Genomic DNA, 22,911 nt, shown 5'->3' with positions numbered 1-22,911 from the left:
CTCCCCATCCCTGCCAGCAGCTCATCCCTCTGCGCTGTGCCCTCTGTCCCTCGGCAGTGAGCAGAGGGGCAGCTCGGTGCAGGTTCCAACGCCTCCACGCTGACCCTGCGCTTGGACCCCTCCTGCCCGCCTGCCTGCCCACCCGCCTGCCTGCCTGCCTGCCCACCCACCCGCCTGCCTGTCCGCCCACCTGCCTGCCTGCCTGCCCACCCACCTGCCTGCCTGTCCGCCCACCTGCCTGCCCGCCTGCCTGCCTGCCCACCTGCCTGTTCACCTGTCTGCCTGCCTGCCCACCTGCCTGTTCACCTGTCTGCCTGCCTGCCTGCCTGCCGGGCTCCAACTGGGATCTCCCAGGCACGCCACTGGAACTGCCAGTGGGACAGCAGCAGCTCTTCGACGCTGGCCCTACTGGGGCTTGGTTGCTTCTCCTGCTTCACCAGGAATCTTCCCAACTGGCAGGTGTCCTGGCAGCGAGCACACGGGGTTTTTCCATTGAGGTCTGATGCAGAATGAGAGTGACTAATATCTTGCAGTTCTAAGAAATGTCCTCGGTGTGGTTTTCACAGTGTCACCACGTCTCCTCTGTGCATGGTGACTTGTGCCGTGACCTGCAGATCCCTGCCGAGCAAGCCCCTGCTGTCACCCAGTCACATCTGTGATGCCTTTGGCTGAGAACTGCTGGTGGCAAGGACATCAGTTATGGAGGGACCGTTCTGGGCCTGGAGCCTCTGATTCGGAGCTGTTTCTCCCCCAAACCCAGCCAACATTCCCCCAGCACAGCCTGCGGTCCCCACCCCGCAGACTCTGTGCCAGTGAGGAGGAGGAGGAGGAGAGGAGCTGCCCGCTGGGCTGGCCACGGGCAGGCCCAGGGCAGGCAGAGCTGCCCCGGAGAGGCAGCACGGCGGGACGGTGATGCAGAGCCGCGGCCACGTTGCCTCCGCGCTGGCGGATCCGCACTCTGCCAGGAGGGCTGGGAGGGATGTTTTTGTTGGGCCGTGAGCAAGCGAGCGGTGCCAGCAGCAAACTTCATCACCCCAAAGCGAGGCGAGTGCTGCTCCCTCAGACTCATCCCTCCCACATCTCCCGGAGCAGCAGCTGCTCCGTCACCATCCTCGCCTGCTCCGAGCTGGGCTCCCATGGCCTCCAGCCCCCCATCCTGAGCAAACAGGGGGGCCAAGGTGGGCTCTGCTTGCAGACACTGGGATCGCCTCCTCGATGCGGCCAGTGCTGCTTCTTCCTTCCCAGTGGGCAGGAATCGGGAGCTGGCTGCGGGCCTGCGAGGGCTACTGGAGCCCAGCACTGACCACGGCACTGGGTCCTGGTCCACACTTCAAACTGGGTGTGGAAATATGGGAGAGAAGAGCCAGCAGACCTGCATCTGCCCTGAAAATCTCCTGGGTTGGGACTTGAAAAGACTAGAACTGCTCTGAGGGGTGTTAAAAATGAGCTGATTGCAGCTTTGACATATCCACCTGGGAAAATGGCACCGCGCAGACAAGGCGGTTCTGGACAGCAGAACATCACACGGTGCGAGGGCGCCGGAGCCGGCAGGACTCTCAGCAAAGCGAGATGCAGCCCTGGGACAGGGCGGATCAGCAGCACTTGGGTGATGCTAGTGAGAGCTGCGGCTTCTGCACCCCTCAGAACACAAAGACTGACCCACTCCCCCAAAGATACGCCACAGCACGGCTGGGCTGGGCCCACGGGGGGCTGGGCAGGACAACGAGTTCTCCCACCTTACAAAGCCGGGTCTGGGGCAGGTATGTGTCCAGCAAAGGCCCCTGAATGACACCTTGGAGCCTCTGCTCCCTGGGATGGCAAAGAACATTTGAGGCTGCAGCTCAAGGTGGCCATAAATCGCCCATTTGTCAGCGGCCTCACTGTTTTGAGAGCCGATTATACAATGTTTGCCTTGGGTAAGCAAGGAACCTGAAAAGCCGCGATCTATCCTCGCAGGGTGTTATCTGCCGCGGACCCTCGGCCACGTGCTCGTCAGGCCGGTGGTAACGGGGCTGCCCCGAAGATCCTTCCTGCCCTGATGACATCAGAGCACGGGATGAGGCCACGCCGATGCCAGGCAGGCCAGGGGGGACAGGATTTCCTCCGCAAATTAAACCTCCAGAAGATAAGGAAATCAAACACTTGCTGGCGTGCAGCAAAGAGCTTTGTAAAGGGGCAGCACTTGGAAATGGGTCTGTGCTCCGGGCACAGCTCTTCTGCCCTGCAGCTCAGCACTGAGTTTTGGGGATGAGGAGCAGCTCGAGAGTTGCAGCAGCCGTCCCTCCTGGAGGGGCACGTGCTTGCAGCTGGGGCTGGGGCCGTGCAAGCCCCACGCTGCCTGGATCCAGCCTGCTTCCTAAGAATAGTAGTTTTATATTTATGTATGTCTCTATATATTTATCTGTGTCCCACCCAGCTCTCATTTCAGGTGCCCTCCCCGTGCCCTGCTCACACAGGTCCCATCCTGGGCTCCCCCCACTCCTGGGCTCCCCCCACTCCGTCCCCACACGGAAACTTTGAGCGAGTGCGATTTGCATTTCCCATCTGCCAAATGAGCAAAGCCCAGTTTCATCCCCCCCCCCCCCCCCCCCCGCCCCACGTGTTTGAAGCAGAGCGGAAACGGCGAGGAGCTGAGGAGGTGGAAACACTAATGCTTTATCTCACGGTCCTTCCAGACATGCATTTCCCATATTTCTTCTTCAGCAAAAAATATAATGGTTGTACCATCCAATCTCCCAGAAATACAGCCATCCCACCACCTCGCAGCTCCTTCTGGGGCTCTGAGGTGCTGTAAAGCTGCACAAAATAGGTACTAAATCTTATCCGCAGGTCAGTAACAAATGGTGCATTATTATTTAGCCAGCAATATGCTCATTTTAAATTCCCTTCCACCACAGAGTAAGTGCATTGCAAGTCCTCCAGCGCTAACCTATCTTACAGGCAAATTCCAGATACATTGCTATGAGACTCCAAAACTGTGTATTGGAGCAAGTGTTTAAGAACAGTTTATTTCCCCAAAAATCAGGGCAACAATCTTGGCAATGAGTGTCATTAGAAAAGCTGAGTTTTCTACTACAATGTGAGATCTGTGTGTGTTTTACTGCAAATAGACAGTGAGGAAAAATAAATCCCTTTTTTCCTAAGGAAGCAAATAACATCTCTGAGTTACTTGCAGAACAAAACAGGCCTCAATTTCTGCCATCCATCATGGAAAGGGCTGGATCCAAATATATATAAATTAAAAATAAAAAGGTATAAACAATGCTTCCTTCCTAAAGAGCCTCCCTGGACCCTGACAGCCTCCCGAGCCCGGCTGCCTCCAGCTCATCGTCCTGTGTCTGGCGTGGAGCCGAGCTCCCGGGGAGGCTCTGGGCACTTTGTGCCCTCTCAGGACCAAACGGTTTGTTTTCAGCAGCATCTCTGACCAAATAAAGACCAAAAGGCTTTCCTTCCTCCCCTGCACCTTTGTTTGTGACTGTCCTTCATGTCCTGTCCTGGGAAGCTGTTGCTGTGTGAGACGGGCGCTGAGCCTCGTGCCTTCGAGCCGCACCGACGTGTCGGATCTCAAAACAGGACCAAATGTCCCCGGAGAGCCCGAGCCGGAGGGACCCGCCAGCGAGCAGTGAACGGGTGCCAGGACCCGTGCAGGGAGCCCAGCACCTCTCTTGGTTTGGAGCCGTCAGCTCCTCACCCCTTCAGAAAGGTCCCGTGGGGTTTCATTTGTTCATTTTCATGGGAATTGCTGTTCCTGGGGGAAAGCCCCTGCTTCCACCTCCGAGAGGATTATTGCAGCCGCAGGACCAAATCCCTCTCTCCGTTACACCCATGTAAATCTAGAGTAAATCCTTTTAAGCCATTGGGGCCATTCTGGGCTTACCCAGACATAAATGGCCATACTATAAATAAGGCCTTGGTTTGATGAGAAAACTAAAGGCAGGAAAAAAGCACTTAAAAGATATCCAGGGGAAATATAAGCTCCCCCCCTACAAGTGGTTATGCTGACAATGATGAATTAGTCCATGAATGACAGTCAGAGAGTGAGTCACGTTTCATAAATAAATTATACAAAGATATTCCCCATCCCAGAGTACTCACCACAGCAGGAGTTTTCCACAAAACACAACCGGTGAGAAGCCAGAGCTGGGGGGAAAGCAAAGGATGGAGCAAGGCACACCCAGAGCCCACGGCCATCACCTGTGTGGCAACCAAAGTCCTGCTGGTCCTGAGCCAGGGATCCCCAGCTCCCGAGGTGGGTGACATCCTGCTGGGCTCCTGCAGTGACATGGCAGGAGGGGACTTGGGCAAGGGGAACAGCCGGGGCAATACAGGGGATGTAGAGAGCTGAGAAAGGGGTAAATGGGACTTGATTAAACCTCCCCAGAAGCTCATCACTGCCCCTTGGGGGGCCCAGCAGCATCCAGACCCGCATGCCAGTGGCTCAGAGGAGGCACAACATGGCACGAGCCCCACAGGAGCTTGTGCCCCTGCCCGGAGAGAGCCCGAGCACTGCACACCCCCCACCCCTGTGTGCATAGCCACAGGCCCCCACTGCCCTACCCGGGTCTTTCCTCAGGCAGAAACCAGGCGTTATCAGCTTTACCGCTAGTAATAATAAAAATAACATTCTGCATACGATGAGCATCTTTCATCTTCACAAGCTGCAGCGCGACCGTTTCGCCCTGCAGCCGCCCACGATGGAGGCGACTGTCCCCGTCCAGCCCGTGGCACCGCGGCCGAGGGCGGAAGGGCGGGTGAACTCCGGTCAACTCCAGAGAGTTTGGAGAGGCTGAAAATAATTGTCTGACTTGAAAGGTAGCCAGGGCAAAGGAGCCAGCAGTGCTATTCAGAACATGTTAATGGGCTTTTAAACAACAACAAATGGCCGTGCCTTCAGTTTGATGTTGGATCGAAGAGGCTGCATCTTCAATCATTTGTCTGAATTTTGGATTTTCACTCAGGAAAAAGAAAGGCAGGCGTGTGTTGTTCGAAAGCGAGCAAATGCTTTGCAGACCTCTGTTTGAGTACCGTGAATACAGCTTGTTTCCGGAGGGGTTTTTAGAGCCCAGCTGCAGTCTCTGCGTACACCTCGGTAACATTCATCTAATCTGGGACATTTGTAGGCTGGGATGCAGCTAAACATTCAAAATTAAGAATAATTCAGTGACTCCGTATTAAGCACATATATTTATTGTTGATGTTAGAGCCACACATTTTGGGCAGTGTCCGTTCAGCCCTTGTTGGAGAGAAACAGATATGAAGAAGCTGCTAAATGGGGGTTGCACCCCATGTCCCCAGCCCCCCTGCCCCGGGAAGCGCAGCAGCAGCGGCGAGAGCTGCCTGTGCCGGGCGGCTGCTCTCCTCCAGCAGCTGCTCACCAGCCAAGTAATGGCACTGTCCTCCTTCCCTCTCTTCAGAGCAAGAGGCTGCTGGAAGTTGCAGTCCGCTGCAGTTAAATAATTTGCTGGTGGTCAAACATAAGAGCCGGGAAGAGAGCTCAGGCCCTTGGCTCTGGCGTCTCACCCCCATCTGCCTCCCCCAGCCTTGCCGTACTTCGATGCAAAATTATCAGCAGAAGTTTATAAAACGTCAAAACAATTTCTCTCACGTCAGCTAGACAATTTGTATAAATAGTGCCTCTTGAAAGAATCTCCTGCCAGCTCAAACCTCCCTTTCATCTCCCCATGATTTATTTTATGCTATTTTTATGTGATTTTAAAACAATCTCTAATGAAGAGCGAGGATGGAAGGCTCTGTGCTGTGCAGAAGAGCCCTCAGTGGTGGCGGGTGTGTGGCAGGCGCCGAGCTCCGGCAGCATCCTGTGTTTGCTGCCACCTGCCAGGTGCCTGATAACAGCCACACTGAAAGGTTTTTAAAAAGAAATCGAGAGGTGGTTTCCTCTCATGTTACATGGGAGGTGAGTGCTCAAAACTGCCTGATGGGTGATGTCTCTAAATCGCTGCGCAACAAGTCAGAGAAGCACCTCTGGGAACAAAACATTCCAAAAAGCTGCATTTCCCAGGTGTTGCAAAGACACTTGAAAGAGCAGAAGAAACCATCTTGGTCCTGTTTGTTCTGCAAAATAATCAGTCTATCACCATGCCAGGTAGGCTCAGATGAATATGGAGAAATTCTGATTTACAGGACGCTGGGCAGGGACAGCCCTCGGCTGGGATGCGGGGGATGGCAGCGTGGTGATGGCACTATCCGCAGGGAAACGGGGCCCAGCCTGCTCCTTCGTGTTGCTAAATCGTCACTGCTGCATGAGGGAATGGTGGGGTTTGCTCAGCGTGTCAGCATGGGGACCCGGGGTGGCCACAAGCATCAGGATATCTCGCCCTGGTTGCCATTTTCCTCCCCTTCTGCCAGATTTGTCGGGGTGTGCTGGGCACCGGTGGAGCCGCTCTCCTGCCCTGACACAGGCCAAGGTGAAGGTGATGCCGCAGCAGTGCTGGCGTTCCCCGGGCTTTGCCAGGCCTGGGAGAGGTGCAGCTGAGGAAGGAGAGTGCCCTGCGGGGTCAGGGGGACACGGGCACTGCCCACAGCCACGCCGGCAGCGCAGCACCAGCGTTGCACACCCGTGAACACGCTCACCCTGCCTCAGCAAACCCAGACCACGGCCAGACCTCTGTGGTTGGAGGCTGGGGGTGCCTCATCTGGGAGAGTTCCCGTGAATTGTCCTCGGCTGCGGGGACAACGGTGTGGCACGAATGGCAAAGGCAGCGCTGAGCCCTCTGCCCGGCTTCCCCGGCACGATGTGACACACTGGGACGAGGAGCAGCCCGCTGCGGTGGGATGTGTCGCAGCGCCAGATGTCATCTGGTGCTAATGGGGAGGGGAGAGGAGGGCCAAGACCGTGGAGGCATTCTGGCTGCTGCACAAACGGGGGTCAGCTCTTTGCAGAGGCCCCCAAATCCTTTTGGCCTGTAACTAATGGGCCAGCAAGAAAAACACAGTGTGATACAGATCCCTCATGGCCCCAGGTACGGTGGGAGAAAGGAACAGCCTTGGGCAGGGAGAGCTGGATACTGGGGGGATCCGCTGCTCCCGCCAGTTGAGAAAGAGCATTTCAGTGTGGGTGAGAGGATTCGGCATCAAACGGGGTCCTGTGCCGGTTGCTCTGCCCTGACTGCAGCTTCACCCACTCCATAACCACACCCGAAGAGAACCATAAAAAACTCCCAATTATAATGCAATTAATTTTGAAACACACTAAAATATCATTCAACCGAGCCCCTGTCCCTGTGTTCCTGCCCCATTTTACTCGGAGTTCCCGGGGCTGAGAAGCAGGAGCCGTTTCGGAGTGGCTGCAGCCGCAGCCCTGCCGTCTGGCGGGCGATGCCACCGAGCCGCACTGGTCTGACAGCCCCAGCTCCCTCCTACACAGGCGCTGCGCTCCCGAACGAGCTGAGCAAGAAGAGCAAACAGAGACGCTCACTCCCAGGTTTCGGGAGGTTTAAAATCCAAAACCGCATCATCCAGCCGAGCAAAACCACATAAGGAGCACTAAGTATCGCACCAGTGGTGGCTGTTTTCCCAGCACAGGTTTCACTTCTGGAGCAGGAAGCATCTCGTGGCGTCTCCCTGCTCACCCAGTGAGTCTGGGGCCGTGTTCCCTGCGATCGGGGGGTGCTGGCATGGGCCCATCCCCACGGCAATGTCCTGGGAGCGATGCCGGGCGCTCCACTCCCACCTGCAGCATCCTGTGGCGGAGAGGAGGGATGGGCTGTCTCTGCGGGAGGTGCCCGGGTCACCACGCGTGATCCTTGAGAAATCAGCCAAAGCCACAAATCGGAATGAAAATACCAAGAGAAGGCCAGCAGGGCAGGTTACCCCAGTGCTGCCCTGGTCCTCAGGGCATTAACACCCTTTATCCCCACACTGACCTCTCCCGCTGTCGGCCCGGGGCTGCGGCTGCCCCGGGGGGCTGTGGCCACGCAGGGGTGTGGGGGCCGGGGGCCAGCGGGAGCAGAGGCCGGGGGCTCCCTTGGTGCTGCACAGCCGGACACCGGCTGCCGCGGGCACCGGCACGTCTCACAGCACCATCCACCAGCTCCGGCCACCGCCGCACTAACCCGGCCCGGCGCTTTACACGCTCTCCAGCTCTCCTGCTCAGCGTTAAATAACACCCAGGAGCAGCCAGGCCCAGGACTGGGCACTGCCGTGGCACCCAAGGGCAGTCAGCAGCAGACCCACGCTTGCACCTTTTCTGGCTGTTCAGAGACTGTGGGTGAGTCACCAGGAGAAATCCCCCCATTTCCAGCACAGTTCAAGCTCAAGGAACGGGATGTGGAAGGGAAGAAGAGCTTTCCAGATCTGATTCTCCACTGACAATTTGCTTTTGACAGGGGTTGAAATCATCTTTGGAACAAAATCTGGATTCTAAGGAGGGCGAACTTTGTCTGTCAGCGCAGCTGTATGCGTACCAGGGGAGAGCTTCCTTCAGGTTTTCCCACCTGTGAGAAATACTCACAGCGTTTTTTTAACATCACCATGCCCTGATATCTAAAGGGCCAGGTGAAACAATGCCCAAATGGGAAGTTTCAGAAGGAAACCAAAAGGACCCTGCTCCTGTCCGGCCCTTCCCAGCTCACAGAGCACTCTGCCAAGACCAGACTGACCCTCCTCTTTCCATGGGTGGGGATACTGAGGCACGGAGCAGTGACAGGACATTGGTCACCAGCGCCAGGCTGCAGACTCTCATTCTGGCTCGTTACTCACCAGACCACAGTCCCTCTCTGTTAAACCAGATGTTACCCTGTTTCACATTCACATCTTCTCTCTGCTTTCCTTTCACTTCCTTTCAAGGCAGGGAAGAGCCAGGACAGCACTCGCCACTCACCACCTCTTGGTTTATGAGCTGTTGCTTTTTTTTTTTTTTTCCTTTAAGGTAAACATTAGATTTCAAAGTCCCAGAATAAACCCTCCTCCACACCTCCTGGCGCAAGAGCAGAAGCTGCCTGGAAGCAAGGAAAGAGGAATGAGAGCACGGAACGTCAATGCCTCAAAGTGACGAGGCCTGGCTGCGGCCGGGGCACCCGGCACCACGCAAGCGCAGGCTCTGGGGGGTGGCCGGGACCCCCGAGTGGGGGGTGTGGGCAGGGCTGCCTGCAAGGACACTGCTGCCTCCTCCCTGCAAGTGTTTTACAGCCCCACCAGAACAAAAGCTGCTGTCGCTGTTGTTGACTCACACGATAAAGTCATTGTTGTGGGATTTTTTTTTTTCTGCATCCATGTGTCACTTAGAAATAATTTCTTTTCTAGAAAATCTGTTATCCTCCCCTCCACCCCCGAAGTGAAAACGGAATCTGTGCTCAAAGCCCCAGCTGAGGTTGCAGATAGACCGTTCCCTTCCTGATCCTTATCTCACCAGGATGTAGGAGGACCCTTGGGGAATAGCTGGAAGCCTTTCGCTGGAGCCATCCAAGAAACGCTCAAGCTGACTACAGCCTTTAAATGGCAAATCCATCAAGTGCTGGGGTCCAGGATCCCAAACGCTGTTTAACCCCATCGAAGTACAACATCCCCCGGCCCAGACCCCGACCTGCCCCAGGCACAGGCTCCTCCTCGAGCCGCCTTCCCCACAGAGCTCGGCGGGCACCGCAGCGTCGTCAGCTAAATACACGATCTAAAAATACACCTTCGGATCCTAATCTAAACCAAAGCCTTAAATTGCCGGCTCACAAACTTACTCCAGCTGCAACCCGCTCATAGGCGGGTAGTTTTGTGCAGCAGCAAATCCCCAGCTGAGTTTCTCTGGGGCTGCAAGGGCTCCGGGGTGGCCAGGGCAGGGCGAGGCAGCTGGGTGCCACGCGACAGGACTGGGAGTAAATGGTGGTGGGGAACAAAGAGGGGTCTGGCCCTTTCCACCGCCTCGGGCTGGGACACACCAGCACGTCTGGGCACAGCTCTGAACCGCAGCGGGGAGCTCTTGACAGCACCTCGGCCGCGGGGGAGGACGGAGCCGCCCTGGGTGACCAGAGAGGGCTGGCGGTCGGCGGGTGCTGAAGGTCCCGGTGACAACCGTGAACCCAGGGGCTGACGAAGCTCTATCACCCACTTCAGCATCATCCTCCCACTTGTCCAGAGCAGGAGGCTGAGACATCCAACAGACTCTGCCTTTGCTCGGTGGCTGATGCCCACCTGATACCACGGAGGAATAGAAAAATGAATCCTGGACGCCCGTGCAGCCGAGCCCCATCCTTCTTACACACACTCCCTCCTGCTGCCAGCTTTATCGGCCCGCACAAGGTGGCCTGCTTCAAATCACAACTGGTTTTATGAAAAAATATTACTGTGTGTGGCAGCAAAGGCTTCCAAATACTCCAACCGCACCGACACAACTAGCAGAAAGATTATATATTACGGTAGCATATATTTATATGTATCCACACGCGTGCACACGGAGAGTACAGCCATCAGCAGCGGTAAGCGGAGCATTGTTAGCACCGATGGACAGAGCTCTGCTGCCTGAGCTCAGCCATATGTTTCCCTAAGCCTCTTGGCGGGAGCACAACGCGTGCTTACAGGAGAGCAATTTGGTAGAGAATTAAAGGAGGGAGCCCTTCAGTTGGGATCTGGGGTTGGATGCCTGTAAATAAATAGGGAGAAGGGGAGGGCAGAGCTGGTTTCCATGCCAAAACGCTCCCTGATCCCACGCTCCAGCCCCATTTGGCTCCTCTGTGCAGGGAGTGTTTAATCACTTTGCAAGTCATAACAACCCCCAGTGTTTCCCGAGGCTGGGGCTGAAGGAGGGCAGCGGCAGAAGAGCCGAGTGCCCACAGAAGGAGGACGTGTGGTTGCGAGGAGGGATGCAGCTCCCTGGGGTGTCCCAGGGCTGGGGGCGAAGCCGCGCTCATGCGGGCAGAGGCAGCGGAAGGGAGAGGGCTCGTCCTCCTTTGGTGACAGGGGAGCTGCGGCAGCCTGGCAGCCTGGTTCTTTCATATTTAGGACAGGAAACAGATGTTGCCTGGCGGAGGAAACATCTGAAGAAAATAAGTGCACCTTGTGCCTTCCCCAGCAGGAACCCAGCGGGAACAGGGAGTGCTGGGCTGAAACGCCCCGATTTGGCCCCAGTCAGGGCAGGTGCAGCGCAGCAGGGTTTGATGGCATCGCCCTCGGCTACATCAGCGGGGACCGGCGCCCAAAGGGCTTTTTTCCTTCAGGTATTTTATTTCTCCTTAGAAACACGGGGAGCTGGCACAACGAAAGTGCGGATGAATCGTGTCCCTGTGGGGGAGGCGACCGTCCCCTCCTCTCACAGCTGCTCCTTGTGCGACCTGGCCTGAGGGTCATGAAATGAGCTGATGAAGCATTTCTCACCTCGCCTACAGTGTGGGTTCAGTGTCGCGCTCAGCCCGGGTACGAAGCAAGACCCCATCCCTCTGCTCAGTGACAGGTTTCCAGTCCCAGGGCACACACCTACGCAGGCACGTGGATGTGGGTTTACTCAAGACGGGGGTTTTTCTGAAGACATCTCCAGCCCACAGCTGCTAAAAAGGACAGAAAAAAGGAAACCTGACAGCTTGTCCCCTGGTAGGACCCGCAGCGCTGCGGGCATCTTTTAGAGAGTCACTGTCCCCATGGAACACCTGCCTTCAAAGAAAAAGCTATGGGATGATCTCACACTATTAAATTTTATGGGCTGGTGCAAACAAAACCTTGCGCAAAGGCTGCTCGTTTTCCTTCTGCACCAAAGCACCTTTCCACAAGTGGGTGCTGCTGCCCCACTGAGCCGGGTCTGGGTATTTTCAGGTGGTGAAGCACCCTCCTGCCCGCAGCACGTCTCTGAACCCCCCGCCCGGGGTCCCCTTGACTGAATCTGGCTGTGCTGCTCTTTGTGCAACCAGAAATCTGACAGCCAGGGGCCGGCTTCTTGTTACATCCTATAGTATCTCAGCATTTATGGAGAGATTTGTTCTGTGGCAACAGGCCAGAGCATTTCCGTGTAGCTCCACCAATTTGAGAAACAGTTTCCTTAAATAGAGCTGAAAAGCCAAAGCAAATACTCTTAAAGGAAGAGCTGTTAGCAGGGGCAAAAGCAGCATGAGAGGCTGATGTCAGGTCTCCAGTCAGCCTGTGGTTTGCTGCAGGAGTCCCCTCGCTGGCTGCGTGCACAAGCCTTGTGCTGCATTTCACACCCTGAGCTTCTGCAGAGGTGGCTCCTGCCCCGGCTCACCCAGCAGCTGCAGAAATAGTTGGGTCATCTCCAGAGAGAGGGCGAGGGCTTGGGAAATGGGGACCCCAGCAGGGTAAGGAAGACCTCGTATCTTGTCAGGGCACCAGCAGGGACCCAGACCCGCGGGGACGGCTGCCGCCTCCCGGCAGCTGGTGCTGGAGCCCGGGCTCTGCCAAACCCCCGCCTGCCCGCAGAGCTCAGCAACGCTTCCTATTAACAGAGAAAACCACCCGTAAGTGTGAGCAACCCCAACCGCTTCCCCAGCACTCCCCCATTGAGCTGCCCCTCAATCCCAAACCTCTCATGCCTTTCGCCTCAGAAATGCAAAGGAGTTTCTTTGGTTTGGGAGTTAGCTGGGAACCTGAACTCAGCATCGCATTGCCAGAGCTTAATTAGCTGAACACAGAGATACACACAATTGTCAGTCCAGAACGCACGATCTGGGAAGTGTTTCAGTTGTATCCAGCCCAGACAGGCTGACGAGCGGGGCACAGCTCACGTGGTGCTCTCTCCCAGCTCCACTGGGTGCTCCACGCTAGAAATAACTGACTCTGACTTCTGGAGCAGGATGTAAGTCCTCAGAATGAAAGTGTATGTTTCTTTGAACTTCTGTATTTTGAAGGCATAGACGATGGGGTTCATGGCTGAGTTGGCATGAGACAGCAGGATGCCCAGGTACATCAGAGGCTGTGGGATGGTGCAGGAGGGGCAGAAGAACATAACGCAGTTCAGGATGCCCAGAGGCAGCCAAGACACTGCAAACAAGAAGAGGATGAGGGCCAGATATTTGACCATTTTGTATTCTTTCCCACAACCTTTTTCTCCTCCTGGAAGACTTGCTGAGTTCTGGCTTAGTTTTACCCACATGATGTAGAAAATCTTGGTGTAGAGGGCACACATGATGAGCAAGGGAAGGAGGATCCAGGCAAAGAAGCTGAAATACACCACATAATCCATTCGCATCACAGCCAGGTAGTGACACTCGATGTAGCTGGAGCTGCCCGTGTGCTGGTTCCACCCCAGCATAGGGACCAGCCCCACCAGCACAGACACAAGCCAGCTGAGTCCCAGAATCACACAAATCCTTTTCTTCGTGATGGCTGCCCTGTACCTGGGTGGGCAGGAAGCATCAGCCACGTTAGATGCAATCTTCAGAAAAAAGAACTACCATATCCAGGAACTTTTAACTCCTTTCTGGCCTCACTCGAGTTAAGCACAGTTCTATGCAGTTGGTCCTTAGCAGCTTCTGACATTGAAAATGTAGTTTGAAACTACAGGGGAACCTCCAAACGGTCACTAATCCCTTTTAACTGAGAACCCACAGATGCAGAGTCAAATCCTTTCCTCAGAAATACTGGTTCATTTTGACCTGCATCAGCAAAGCACTACGATTTTCTCCCAGGGGAAAACCTAAAGACCACCACCTTATTCAGACTTTACACATATACGCATTTATGAACAACCCTTCCCTGACTCTCTGTAGCTTAAGATTTTCAGGCATTGATGAATTTCCAGGAGTGCCCAGGCTGCTGGCGCTCCCTTGCCTACACTTCGGGAACCTCTGCCTTTGTGTGAGTTTCTTTCAGAGAACCAACGATCCCCAGGAAGCCCTATGACGCTGCAAAGAAGGGAAAAGGAAAATATACCGGAGGAAAGACATGGGGAAAAGATGATGAGATGGGACCTTTGCCCAGACTCACCTGATCGGCAGCTTCACTCGCAGGTACCTGTCAACTGCAACAGCCAGGAGAGACAGGATGGAGGCATGAGAAAAGACCATCATCAGGCAGCACATGAACAGGCAGGAGTAGAAATGGATGACGACTCCCAGGCTCACCATGACAGCCAGCGGCACAACAAGGATCCCCATGGCAATGTCAGTGAGGGCCAGGGAAACGATGTAAAAGAAGGTGGTCTTCTGCAGAGCTGGGTTCAGCCTCACTGCCCAGATCACCAAGACATTGCCCACCACGGCACATATTCCAATAACAGACTCCATCATGATATAGATCACATCCAGGCTGCCTAGTGACATTTTGGACATCTGAGGCTGTTTACTTCCAAAATTAGAAATGCTGTGCTGAATTCTCTTTTTTCCTCCAACAGCCAGGTCAGAAGCCAGCTCCTCCCTGATTTCCCTTAAATTTAAGTCCTTCATTTAGAATTTTGCACACTTTTTGCATACACATGTATTTAAAGATAAGCAGAGCAAATTGTCCATGAAGATCCACTTATCTGACCTTCTATAGCAAACCCTGCAATGTCCTTCCTTCCGTCCCCTGGAGGCTTCAGCACGTTTACAAATGCTTTCGTAGAACAGTCAACGTTATATAGTGGCAGCATCACACTATGAACAAACCACAGGGGCTACTTGTTGCGTGTGGTAATTTGCTAATCTATTTTAGCTGCAGATGCACCATCTCCTCCCAGGCAGGTGCTCTGTACCGCCTAGCAGGGTGAATTAGCCAATGCACAACCCTACAGCGAGGTTGCTCTGCCTCCGCGCTTCTTTACTACACATGGTGTGAGTGTAGCATCGGAGAAAACAGGGCCAAGGGACCTGGAGTGATCTAGTCCATTCCCCTGCTACAAAGAAGGGGTGGGGAGGGCAAGTGTGAAGACACTCGGCTGGATTTTGGGTGAGCAAAAGGCAACTGAGGGGAGAAAGACTTTGTTTTGACTGTATGGCACAAGCTGCTCCCCTGAGGTCCCACGCAGTACCAAGTTCTGGTTCTCAGGAGCTGCGTTAACAGCAGGCACAGGGCAGGGTGGGCCCTGTTAAAGCCCCTGTAACTCAGCTTTGCAGGAGCTGTCTCTGTGAGAGGCATCTGGCTGCAGCCACAGAGTAGATGACAGAAAAAGGAAGCTGGCAGCTGAGGTCAAGCGAGGAGATGCACAGCGAGCGCAGAAGTGGGCACTGCGCGTGCCCAGGCGTGGCCGGAGGTCAGGAGGACACAGATATTTCCCACATCTGCTCAAAGCTGCAAAGTGCCCACTGCCTGCTCCTGCCCAGAGGACTCTACAAAAGCCTGGCATCGCATGCCTCTCCTCGGACTGACCTCCTGCACCCACAGATATCCTGTGTCAGATTTGATTAGAAAACCAGCATAGCCAAGTTCAGCTGCAGACTGGGACTGTCTATAGCCAGCTCACCATCTTCCCAGCAGGAATTCTACCAAAACCCCCTCCAGTCAGGGAACAAGAAGCACTTACACCAATTTCAAGGAAGCAGAATTTATCCAACTCTTTTGACATCAGAGAATAAAGAAGTCTCATCTATTTTTGGCTCTGTTTCCTCCCAGGTCTGATTTCACTTCTCCATCATCTATTTTACCAGAAAGTTGGGTAGAAGAGATGGAAGACTCCCTGTCTGGGAAACCAAATACTACCCATGTTTGCTTAAGGCTTCGTTACACTAATATAGCACCATCCACCTGATTGTTTACTTGCTATTTGCTCACTCCTGCAGAGCATTTCTATGTGCCCGAGAGCCAGGCTGCCCCGCGGCTCGCAGGCTGACACGAGCTCACATGTTCACATTTCTTCTCAGTTTCACCTGAAATGGGAGCAGCTCTTTCACCGCAGACCCACGCCAAAGAGCAAGGAACCCGCAGCAAGCAGATCACAGCTTTCACACCCTCTCCCCGCTACTTCCCATCACTTCCCACACCTTTCCTCAGTTTCTCTGTCTTCCATAAACAAAGCATAGGGAAGTGTGCCACTCCCTGAACATGACTTGGTTGGTTGCCACACTGATCTCTAGCAGAAATGAGGGCTCTCACTGAAAATGTCACCTGCATTATGAGTGCATTAGGAGGGCATTTTTCGGCCACCTCAGGGCTTTAACTGAAATGGTATACCCTGAATTAAATCAAGTATTGGAATTTAACAAAACACCCCTCTAACACCCCCTGAACTGCCTCATTTCCTATAGTGACTGCAGAGCGATTATCTACGTTGATAAGGGGCAGCTTTGCACAGTCAACTCTGGTTACAGTTCTCCCACTTCTAAAACTGTGGCTTGGAAGAGGAAGCAGTTAAAGTGTTTGTTATAGGTTGCTAGTAAGCAGGCTTGTGGAAGCTTTTCCATTTTTTTCCCTTCAAAATAGCTTTCTAAAGTACTTTACTGGTATCAGGCTGCTGAGGGGACACTGTGAGCTTCAAGAGATGTGTCCAGAGGGGAGAACATTTCCTGGATGCTAAGGTATTTGCAACTCTGTGGAAAGGCAACAGCTGATTTGCTGCCCAAGCGTGGAGGACGTGAAACACTGGAAGAGGTTCGCACGCCGGAGAGTTGCTGGAACAACTGAGCACCGGACACCGAGGAAGAATCCCACACAGAGTCATTGATGCCCATGGTCCCTTCTGCAGCTCAGGCCAGGGTGGGAGCATCTCCAGCAACTCGCCATGCCAAACGACAGCCTGGAGCTCAACAGCCTGGACGGGATTTACATTGGTACCGAGTGCTTGGTTGCTCTGTCTGCCACTTTGGGTAACATCCTGGTCATCTGGGTGGTGAAGCTGAACTCGACATTTCAGAACACGACTCTGTACTTCATCGTTTCCCTGGCGCTGGCTGATATCGCAGTGGGGATCCTCGTCGTACCCCTGGCCATCGTGGTGAGTCTGGGCATCAGCATCCACTTCTACACCTGCCTATTTATGTGCTGCCTGATGGTGGTTTTCACTAACGCGTCCATCCTCTCCCTCCTGGCCATCGCGATCGACAGGTACCTGCGAGTGAAGCTGCCAACCAGGTGAGCTCTGGACCACCATGGGCCCCCTGCTCCTGCCAACCTTCCCATGCCCAGTCTCTGCCCCATGGGTGCCACCTCCTCTCTCCTCCCTAACTTGGCCCTTTTGTAACAAATATTTACTCTAAATGCATGCTTGCGCATGGAGAAAATACCTGTTCCTAAAAGCCCAACCGAGATGAGTTTTCTAGAACAGGAACCACTCCCTGCAGTTAATAATGCAGCATGGGCAGCCCCCGGGATGTTTGTGTGGGGCTGACAGCTCGGTGTCATTGCCCATCAGAATTTGGCCACAGGATGAGTCTGTGGTCAAACAGTTGACCAACAGGATGCCAAGAGTGCTATAGCTTTCTTGGGATTTCTGAGGCTAGTCTGTTAAATAAAATTCCTGTTAGTGTTTGCTGAAAATACAAAAGAAATAACAGACTTACTCAGGGCTAACTTAAGAAGTCATTCACTTTTTATACTTGAATGCAAAAGTCCATAATCTAGAAATGGAAAGCATAACCTCAAGCATTAAAGAAGTCATATTTCTTATAGGGAAAGGACCTGTAAAATTGAAGAATGAAAGAACAGTTTGGTCCCACAAATGGCATAAACCAAATGTAAAGAGCAAGGTACCCAAGGAAGCTGAGAAATAAGATAGGACTGCTAATAGTGGAAAAAGCAGTATCTAGGCAAGAGGAGTACTCAGATCATAGTGAAACAAGAAATGAAATAGCTGAAAACATCCAATTATAAAGAGGGGAAGTTAAGCATAGTTCTTCTTATGGGTGCTCTAAAGTAACTGTTACAAATGAAGAGTTAGGGCTCGTCTCAAGATTCGGTTTCCCTGCAGAAAAAAAGTTAATGCTCCGTTTTGTGATGATGAACCTGTAGCATTTTAACACCCGAGTTCTTGAAACCATCCTTAACTATTTGAAACACTTCTGTCTAACACAACCTGCGTTTTCTTCCCCAACAGATATAAAATAATCACTACAGAAAGAAGAGTTTGGTGGGCACTGGGTTTGTGCTGGTCTGTGTCCCTGCTGGTAGGATTAGCCCCCATGTTTGGATGGAACAAGACAGAACCAAGAGACTCTGACTTTCTCAGGTGTCAATTTACCTCTGTGATGAGGATGGATTACATGGTATATTTTGGCTTCTTCGCATGGACCCTTGTCCCTCTGCTCATCATGTGTGCTCTGTACGCTGAAATCTTTTACATCATCCGGACAAAGCTAAGTCAAGGTACAACCAAGGTGAGAGGGGCAGGAGGTTTTTATGGACAGGAGTTCAAGACAGCCAAGTCTCTAGCACTTGTTCTCTTCCTGTTTGCAATATCCTGGTTGCCTCTGTGCATTATAAACTGTGTTTCCTATTTTTGCCCTGAGTGTCAGATCCCCCCGTATTTGATGTACTTGGGAATCCTGTTATCCCATGCCAATTCTGCCATGAACCCCATTGTCTATGCTTGCAAGATAAAGAAGTTCAAAACCACGTACCTTTTAATTTTAAGGACCTATATCCTGTGCAAAAAACCAGCCCCAGTTCTTACAGAGCAAACAACAGACCAACAGTCATAAACAAAGAACAAATCTTGACCTGACAGTATGTACCAGACCATTGATAAACCCCTCGCTTTGATAAGGAACTCATGGGGAAATGTGTGTTCTGTTTCATCTACTCCCGCTCTCGCACGAACTGTTTTATGATAAGGACAAGCTCCTCTTAGTCAAACTGATGCACATTTGACATTAAGCTCAAAAGGATCATTCATGATCTTCTGCATTAATGTACCCCAGAGAATCTGCTTGGTGGGTGCTGTACCAAGCCCAGATCTTCCAGGCAAGCATTTTCATTTAACAGGACCTTCTGGTTTTTATTTATTGGCCCAAGCATTATTTGGTAGACCAGCGAGCCAAACCACTTGTGCTCCTAGCCCCCTGGCTTGGATCCATGGTGAGCTGGTAAAAAACAGTGCTTGGTCATTTCTAGTTTTAACTCAAGACTGAGAAGTCTTTTTGCTATAATCTTGATTTCTTTTTGCCCAGTTATAGACCCTTTGCTTACACACAGCCAGACTCGTCCCGAATTTTTTTTCCCATCCGAGAGCACCTGCCCAATAAAACTATAACATCTCCTGAGACACCTTCACCTGCCGGTGACCTGTGCTGTGAAACCACCCTCACCCACTGCCAACCATCTCAGCTGAACAGCCAGGAGCTGCACTGACTTTGGTGACCCTCCTCTTCTTTGGGAGAGATCCTGTCAGTGGGAGACATTAATCACTTTTAAATCAAGACAATGCTCACCCCAGAAGCCTGCAAAATCGACCTCAGACATCGAGCACCAGGCAAGAGCCGAACTGCCGCACTCACTGAAGCTATTTGTTAATGCGATATGCTGGGGAGAGGGGAGCACGCCAGGAAGAGATGGCTGTCAAAAAATAAACTAAGGATAGCTTTAAGTTCTTCCCTCCTCCCCCAGCTACCTGACCAAGGATAGAACCCACTATCCCACAACCATCAAAGCCACATTTTCCTAATTTGTTACTAAAAAAATCCATTTTGGGGATTCTTCTTGCACAGCACAGTCCCATGCTTAATTCTCCCCACAGTCACAAACTGCTTTCCTGACACCCAATTTAAATGTAGTTTTCTGCAAGGCTCCTCTGTAAACCTGAAGAACAGTTGCTCTTTTTGTAGCAGCCTGTTACAGATCTGAAGACTACTCTAAAGGTGTTTGTAAATATGTGTCTATATATGTCTTTGTATTCAATTGTTTCAAAATACAGAAGAGATACTTAGGAGAAATCTTGTCCAGTGTTGTTTTTTTCTACATAAAGACTGGTTGGGCCCACTGGAGAATAGGATACGTTCTTTGTTGTTGGGAATAGAGCAGCTCGCAATCCAGGCATGTCCTCACTGACTATTCTTACACCCTTTGTCTTCTCTGTCAATTTAGACTAAATTTGAGTGTGGTCTACTTGTGCTACAGTCAGTGTTGTCACATTCTCATGAATAACAATAAATATTAGAGGGATTTTATATTAATTCAGCCTGCTCATCTCCCATGACAATCACAAAAGCAGCCCGCATGAAATCTCCGCGGTGTTTTAGTCGGTGTCCTGACTAGGACAGCACAGAAATTGGAGTAAATATTACACCACAGCTCACAGAGCCTGTTTTTAGGTAACGTGGGTCAAACCAAAAATAGGTCATTAAAGGCCAGGCTCTTTTTTCGCTATCTTTAAATAATAAAAGTGGTCTAGAAAAAGGAGAAAAGGGAGTGCATCATTCAGTTATTATCTCAGAAAGTGTTGACGTCTGCTCCTTTAGCTGAGATCAGACTTCCCAGTTTATTATCTGATGTAACCCCTGTCACAGGCCAAAGCTCTGCCCCATTACACAGTCTAACTCTATTAATAAACAGGCCAGCAAAGGAAGTCACTGCGTAAGTACATCAGAGTTTTGCTACATGATCTCTCATTATCAGCTGATAAAACTGATTTCTTTCAGCAGAAAAACAGGTCCCACGTAAAGAACAGAATATTCATTAGAACGACGCACAGCAAACTTTGCCTACGTATTTTTGAGAAATTGAGTAAAGAAGGAGCAACACCACACCGAATTCCCAGCAGGCTGCCTGACAAACCCCAAGAGAAGGAGGCATAAGTATATGGAGAAAGAACAGAAACAGGGAGGGCTGCGAGCAGAGGAAGCCGTCCTGCCTGCTGAAAGGAGCTGCGGAGGAGAGCAGCCTCAGCGAGCTCCTGTCCCTGCTCAGCCCCCCGAGAGGGAGCCCCAGGCAGCAGGTCACCTTTCAGTGAAGAAGCAAGAGTGGCTGCAGCTTCTCCCCGTGGGGCAGCCGGAGGAGCAGCTGTCCCGGGGTGGAGGAGGCTGCTGCCAGCTGGAAAAACCTTCATGCAGGTCTAGGTCCCTGGTTCCCACTTCCAGCAGCCACTCTGGAAATCGTTGTGGTGTTCAGCCCCAGGCAGAGATCAAACAGGCTGAGTAACGCTTAAACTAGACGTGAAGCTGGGTGAAGGCACATACCAACAGTCCACGTGTAGACAAATCACTCAGGGAGAACAAAGGATTTTGCTCTCCTGCGAGAGCTGACTCATGGCTGGCGGAGGGAAATGCAGCCTGACAGTCACGCCAACATCATCGCTGGAGCCCTCATAACCCATCCTTTCAACACTGCAACCAGACGTCAATTCCAAAATGACAGGGAATGTCATAGGCCACTGCTGTCCCTGCATCCTTCCAAGCACCGCTTAACCCGTGAGCCACTTCCACCCGCCCTCCCAGGGTTGGACAATTTGTACTGGACTTCTCCATACCCAGGCAAACTCCTTGCAGATTCCTGCGGTGAAAGCTTGTCTTGAAGGAGACCACAAGTACAAACACCTCCAGCAGAAACCTACTGAAACAGTGAAAATGGAAGAGCCAGAAGAGCGAAACAGAGGATGTGCAACCCCTCCTCTGTTCTGACTAGCAGATGCAGCTGTCCCAGATTCCTCTACTTGTCTGTAAAACAAAGGGTTGGCTGATGGCTACCATTAAAGCTGTGTACGACTACACAGAGCTTTGGGCACGGGAAAGGGAGAGACAGACGGATGCTCTGGGGTGAGTCTGGGACTCGCTAGCAGCCACACAACAAACGTTCTCTGTCAGCCTCCATCTCTGACGGCTGTACCACGCTCAGCTCTCTAGGTAGGCACACACAATTGCTGCACTGTGGTTAGCAGTGTTTCACAAAGTATGTGAAATGGTTGCACCGAGTCTCAGTAAAATTCACAGTGAGGAAACATCTACATGAAAACAACATCCTAGTTGGTCTTGGAGCTGGGGGGGAAGCCTGTGCTGAGTCACCTTTTCTTGAACTTCCAACACAGGAAGGTAGTAACGTGCTTGTTGGTATGAAGTTACACCTGTGCAAGCCAGGTGAATTTTCAGGCCTTCTTATTTCTCAGTTGCTGTTAGGCAGCAGAGTAACATTATTATTAATTAAAAAAATAATAATTGTGTGCCAACCACAATCATCCTTCACGAACCTCTCCGCAACTGCGCATTTAGAGAGTACTATGGTGCTTTCTCTATTAGATAGTGCTTGAAGAAACTGCCATGACTGAGATGAGTGCAGATAACAGCAAAACGAAGACAGCAAGTTCTACTCCTGACCCTGTAAAACAGCCAGCAGCCCCCGCCACGACGCCTCTCAAGCCAGATTTCAGAACGTAACAGTGTTTGTGCACCTGCTTTTCAGTGGTCCCCTGGACCTCCCCAGCTTTTGCAGTCAGTCAGCCCCACAGAGTGGCAGAGGAGGAGCCACCGCTCTGCTGAGCGCTCCTTGGAAAGCCACCAAACCCACCACATCTAAGCTGAGCTAAATGCAGCTGCCCATCTGCGGCTGCGTGCTGCCATCAGCTGGCACATCCAGTCTCAGTCCTCTGAAGCCTCTCACTGTCTTCAGCTGCAGCGCAGGGGAGGCCGCAGGACCCAAGGCGCTTGTCCTGCCTAAGAGATTCTCTTAGAGGTGTTTACAACGCACATGTGCAAACACAGAATCAGAGACTCACAGGATGGTTTGGGTTGGAAGGGACCTTAAAGCCCATCCAGTCCCACCCCCCTGCCCCAGGTAGGGACACCTGCCACTAGCCCAGGTTGCCCAAAGCCCCGTCCAACCTGGCCTTGAACCCTTCCAGGGAGGGGGCAGCCACAGCTTCTCTGGGCAACCTGTGCCAGGGCCTCACCACCCTCACAGGGAAGAATTTCTTCCACGGTTGGCTTTCTGGGCTGCGAGCACACGTTGCTGGCTCACAGTCAGTTTTCCACCCACTAACAGCCCCAAGTCCTTCTCCTTGGGGCTGCTCTCCATCCGCTCCTCACCCAGTCTGTGTATGTGCTTGGGACTGCCCCGACCCACAGGCAGGACCTTGCACTCGGCCTTGTTGAACTCCATGAGGTTTGCACTTCCCACCTCTCCAGCCTG

At 52.6% G+C, this 22,911-nt stretch overlaps 2 protein-coding genes across 2 annotated transcripts; one reads left to right on the top strand and one right to left on the bottom strand.

Moving 5' to 3' along the window:
* Positions 1–11,619: 11,619 nt before the first annotated feature.
* On the bottom strand, positions 11,620–15,002 carry LOC141934690 (adenosine receptor A3-like). The gene is made up of 2 exons (XM_074850341.1): positions 13,876–15,002; positions 11,620–13,286 (listed from the first exon to the last, which is right to left on the bottom strand). The coding sequence occupies exons 1-2, from the start codon at positions 14,331–14,333 to the stop codon at positions 12,671–12,673; spliced, it is 1,074 nt and encodes a 357-aa protein (XP_074706442.1). The 5' UTR covers positions 14,334–15,002; the 3' UTR covers positions 11,620–12,670.
* Positions 15,003–15,544: 542 nt separating this feature from the next.
* ADORA3 (adenosine A3 receptor) lies at positions 15,545–19,727 on the top strand. Its single transcript, XM_074850342.1, is given in 3 exon segments — positions 15,545–16,932; positions 17,894–18,453; positions 18,456–19,727. Coding segments are annotated over 3 exon segments (975 nt in total). The 5' UTR covers positions 15,545–16,582; the 3' UTR covers positions 18,521–19,727.
* Positions 19,728–22,911: the final 3,184 nt, after the last annotated feature.

Source organism: Strix aluco, chromosome 25 (assembly GCF_031877795.1).
Source record: "Strix aluco isolate bStrAlu1 chromosome 25, bStrAlu1.hap1, whole genome shotgun sequence".
NCBI classification, from domain to species: Eukaryota; Metazoa; Chordata; class Aves; order Strigiformes; family Strigidae; genus Strix; species Strix aluco.
Note: the sequence above shows the minus strand (reverse complement) of the source record. Positions and strands in the feature narration are given on the sequence as shown.